General features: G+C 45.2%; 1 protein-coding gene across 2 annotated transcripts in view; it reads left to right on the top strand.

The window, feature by feature from the left end:
• The first annotated feature begins 3,456 nt into the window (after positions 1-3,456).
• GAB3 (GRB2 associated binding protein 3) overlaps positions 3,457-5,189 on the top strand; it is a 147,292-nt gene continuing 145,559 nt past the window's right edge. For both annotated transcript variants that reach the window (XM_019521564.1, XM_019521563.1), the window contains exon 1: positions 3,457-3,776. In XM_019521564.1, the coding sequence (XP_019377109.1) occupies positions 3,705-3,776 (72 nt within the window). In that variant the 5' untranslated portion in view covers positions 3,457-3,704. The remainder of the gene's footprint in view (positions 3,777-5,189) is intronic.

Below are 5,189 nucleotides of genomic sequence, written 5' to 3'. Positions count from 1 at the left end.
GTTTTTGGCATCTATGAAGAAAAGAAAGCTATCAGTCCATTTATACCTTGAAAAAACCCGCTTTTGGAAACCTCCATAGCGGCAATGTCCAACAGCCTGAAACTGGTTAGTTCCAACCATTTCCCATCCAGTTGGGGTTGCCCAAACTGCATCCTTCTGCTTTTCTCTCATACATCAGGGGATCTTACTCATAAGCATGGCCTCAAATACTGTCTTTTGTGCCAGTGACCCAGATGTTTTTGTCCTTCCATCAGCCCTGCCTGTCAACTTCTCTCTGACTTCTCTTGGATGTCCAGCTGCTAATGTAAGCTCAGAGTGACCAAAACTATAATCTATCTCCTCCTTCGCCCATTCTTTGGGTTGATGGATGATGCCATCATTGTCCCCATCATCCATATCCAGGTTTCCTTTCTAGGCAAATGCATCCAGACCATGCCCATGCAAATTCATCCAGACCATACCCATACCTTGCTATTTTGCATTCATATCACTTCAAAAGTTCAGCCTTTTTTTCCATCCAAACTGCAAATACACTTGGTTTTCATTTTGTGCCTATACAAGGAATCTCCTTCTCTGCACTTGATGTTTGCCTATCTGCCTGCTCCACTTGCATCCCACAGTATAAAATGAGAAGTGGTGTCTACAGTTATCAGAACCTAAGCCATGCAGCTCTAAAGGTCAACAGTAGTTCCACAAACGTAACCTGCGGAGACAATCAGACTTCTTGCACATGAACAGGGATAATGAGGTTTCCAGTGAGATGAGCTGTGAATTAAGGAGCCAGGAGGCACATCTACACATTCATTAATGCACTGTAATTACAACGCACTTAGTTTAGTGCCTGTAATGACAGGTACTAACTTAATGTGCCATAATTGGCACTATTGCGCATTAGCACAGATGAACATTTTTTTGGTGATGCTACCATGCATTAGTGCATTAGCACAGGCTTTGCCCACCACAGTGATGAGGAGTAGACATAGTCTAATGCGCATTAAGTGTCTCATGTAGACGTACCCAGGCATGTTCTAAAGTAGATGAAGTTTCAGAGTGTCTTTGGTTGTAGTCTCTAAGTCACCTGCTCAGCAGTAGTCACATCCAGCAGTCACAAAGACACCTTGCCATAATAAACCAGCAGGGCACATGGCAAAAACTAAACAAAAGACCAAAGCACCTCGGATTACTAGCCAAATCAATATAAATACTGTAAGATAGGATGAACTATATACAAATGTGGATGAGCAACAACAATTTGTACAGGGCCATTGTCTCAAAAGAGTCTTAGAATTGCTTTAAAACTATGCTTTAGACTGTATTGCAGAAGGTTGCAGCATAGTTTTCAGAAATATAATTTCTGAGCCAGCAACTGACTAAAATTGGCCAGATCCCATTTCCTTACTGAAGTTGAATTGCACCTTGCTTTGCAAGCACTAACTTAATGGAACTCTTGAAGGAGTAGGATGCTATTTATATGAATAAGGGCAATGAATCTGAATCTAAAATGATATCTAAATATGACAATACCTGGCACAAGTCAAACCTGAATATTCAGCTAAAGGTAAAATGTGCAATCTTAAAAATACATTTTTAGTTCTTCATTTGTTTTACCTTCTGATTTTTTGAAGGTTTGCGTTTCATATTTTCCAGCTGTTTCTCTGCAACCACAAAAGCTAGACGTTTTTAAAATCTGCACATGAACAATTCCTGCTTACTGTGTAACTGCATCACTCCAGGAGCTGTGGTACTGAGACAAACATCAGATATTGTGAGACTAACAATAACCAACAAGAGTCAGCAATATTGGGTCTGGTCTCCTTCCAGAAAGGATCTTCATTTTGTTTCAGCATGAAGTGGATGGGTGGAGGGAAGAGGGATTGTACTTAATTTAGTACATTTAGTTTAGTACCTGCATTTAGCTTAGTACTTGTATTTAGTAGGGGGGGGAGGAGTTCTCCTGCCCACTGTTTATTCCCTTGGCACCTCATGGTAAAACTTATCACTATTGACCTAAAACTTCCCAGCCTTGGCAAGAGTTTCACAGTAGCTCTTTTGTACAGTAAGGTCTCCTGATGCATGAGAATCAAAATGTGAAGCTCACTAACCTAATTTGAAAAGCAAAACATCAAGAGTATATAAATAATTCCATGTTTTTCATTTCAGCATGGCAGCCATTTCATCTGTATACAGATAGAGTCTCTTCTTCAGTCTGTCTGTCTGTCTGATTTTTTGAAGATGGTTTTGCCTATAATTGTGTATGTAGGATCTCAAGAAATGTTTGTAGTCACACAGTAAATTGTGATGTGCCATTGCAGAACTTTGGGCTAAATAGGATGCAGCAAAGCAAACCTAGTGCAAGTTTAGAGAAATGAGACCAAGTTAAAAAACCAACTGCTTGGCTTGCTATACTTGTGCTGCAGTTGTAACACAAGTACAACTGCGGTTGTCCCTACTAACCCTAGGCAAGGAGCCGCTGGTCAAAGCTGAAGCAAACCTTCAAGCATAAACTGGGGTGAAAGGAATTGAAGCTGGCAGAACTCCCTTAATTCACGTCCTTTCAACCTTGCCATGGCTCTTGCATTTCTTAAATTGTTTGAAAATATGTTGAGCAAGTTCCCCCAGCCTCCCTGAGAAATGTCTGCCCCGCCCTCCAAAGGCCAACCACCAAGGCTGATGAGATCTCCCTAATCAGCTCTTTAATTCCCACTCGTTCCCAGACGAGTGTCATGAGTGAGCATCCTCAGTGCTTAGCTACCCAGCTAAGACAAAGCCTGGAGACTTTTGCAACACATTAAAAGCCGCCAGTACCGAGTCAGGACAGGCTGTCAGGAGCGGTCAGCTCGGAGAGGCCCCTCTTCTGGCTCACTACGGGCTGCCAGGGGGTTACTGCCGCTCGCCGGGCACTCGGCAGTGCCACCCTTTCACGTCTAACCTAGCGAGGCAGCCGCCCGGGTCAGCTGAGCTCTCCCAGCCGAGGAGAAGGAGGGTGGTTGCCGGCAGAGCAGAACCTGCTCACACAAAGCCTCCCCACGGCAGCGCGGCTCCGGGGTGGGGCGAGCCTGCAGGCGGGGCAGGGGCAGGGGACCCTGGAGCTGGCCAGGCGGCGCGGCGGCCGCAGCAGCACACAGTGTCCGAGGGGGGAAGAATTTCCTGCGGGCCCTTCCCTTGCAGGGTGACTTTCCGCCCTGGGACAGGGCTGAGAGCTCCCGCGAGCGGGGCTGTGCGAAGGGGCATCCCGCTTTGCGTGCGGCTCAGCTGCGGAGACACCCGCTTCCTACCACCGCTGCCTCCTCGCCGTCAAGTGAAACCAGACCCCCGGCTTGCCCACCCGGGGCCGTATTTAGACCCTCTCCTCCCCCCCCGTCCCACGCCGGCTGCTCCTAGGGGGATTAAGCCGAGAGGACAGTAGCGCAGCAGATCGCGGGCGAGGGGGCGGGATCCTTCCGCGGGTGCCCTCGGGGCATCTGGCACACGCTTGTTTGTGTTTATCCCCGTCCCCTCGGCGCCGTCACGTGCTCCGTGTGTTGCATTGTGCTGTCAGTGGGAGGGGGAGCCGCCGTGTCAGTGATCAATGTCATGACTTCCTCCTTGTGCGAGAGCAGCATTGGAGCACAGCTGAAGGAAGCTGATTACTGCTAGTTTCAAATTGGCTGGGAACAATACACACGCTGGAGCCCGTGTCTCCTCTGTCGGCGGCGGGGGGGAAGATGAGCTCAGGGGACGTGGTTTGCAACGGATGGCTCATTAAATCACCCCCCGAAAAGAAACTCAAGAGATACGTGAGTACAGCGACTGTCCTGCTATTTTTCTATACCCCCCCCCCCAGCATTTCTCGGGGGCCAACTCTAGCTTTGCAATGTCTCCGCGCTTTCGGCTTTTGTTGGGAGCCAAACAAGAGGGGAACTACTCTCTGCGCGTTAAGTCATTTCGTTTTCCTCTGTCTTCTTCTGCCTTTTGAATTAACCTTTCCCGGCTCCCAAGTTGTTATGCAACGCGGCTTAGGTTAGACCACATTTCAGTTTCAGTTAATGTTGCCATAACTAACAGTTTTGTAACAGAAATGCAGATGTGTCCTTGCCAAGGCTCGAAAGAAGCTGTCGTCCGCCTGGCTGTTATTATTATTCTTATTGTGATTATGATTGCTTTAATTAAGGTGACATGTTTTCTTAAGATGCTGTGTAATTGCAGTGACACTTGATAATGCCGGCGTCTGGGATATTTTTGTTTACCGAATTAATCTTCCAATTGCTTTTCTTATCAGCATAGGTGCATTTTCTTTTTGCCTGTAATAAAGTATTAGGAGGTGCCTTGCTATAAAGTTGGGGGTGGGGAGGGCAATAAGATACCCGGGACTGATCAAAACATAGGGGCATTCCCAGCATGGAGAGTAGCAAACTATAGTGCTTTATGTGGCAAAGGGGGTGGGGGGGGAGCTTGGTTCATTCTGCATCTGCCTGTTTTTCTACAAAAAGGGTGTGTGTTACAAACATAGGAAACTGTATCACTGCAGGACTGCAAGAAAAGGCCTTCCCCGAGAATAAATGACCTTTTACAAAAAAAAAAAATAATAATAAATAAGAAAAAATGCTTGAAATAGCATTCAACTTGAACCTCTCTTTGGCTATTTTGCATGCATATTTACATATCTCCTTATCTAGGCATGTTGTTATTGTTCAGCCTTTTGGACCTGGGCAGTATTAGTTTAAGTAAATGCACTCTCAGTCTAACTTGCCCTCCAGTGCTGCACTATAGAAGAAGGATGCCACCATATGCTTCTATCACAATTCTGTAGACATCTCCATAGCTGACATCATTTGTTATATTTGCTTCTGTTTATCAGCATTTTTCTGGCTTGCTGATACTAGCTTTTTCTGGTAACATGAGGAACAGCTCTGTCTTGTAAGGAATAAAATATACATCTCTTCTGCAAAGGAGGGAGACTTTTTTTTTGTAAAAAATATACACATACACACAAAAGAACTTACTTGTAGTTAAAATTGACTAACTTGTGCTAAGCTTCAGTTTCTTATGTCACACCATGACCTTGTGTTTAAGCAACTGCATATTTGTCTTGTTCCATTAACATTTTCTAATTTTAAAATAACTACTCTAGCATTTCTCAAGGGAGCTACACATAAATAGGAATCTTTAGTTTTTGTTAGCTTTCGTAAGCAGCATACTAAGATGGTTAT

The sequence above is a fragment of the Gavialis gangeticus genome, unplaced genomic scaffold, assembly GCF_001723915.1.
Source record: "Gavialis gangeticus isolate Ggan-Ray unplaced genomic scaffold, GavGan_comp1, whole genome shotgun sequence".
Classification (NCBI taxonomy): Eukaryota; Metazoa; Chordata; order Crocodylia; family Gavialidae; genus Gavialis; species Gavialis gangeticus.
This window is presented reverse-complemented; position numbering and strand designations above follow the sequence as displayed.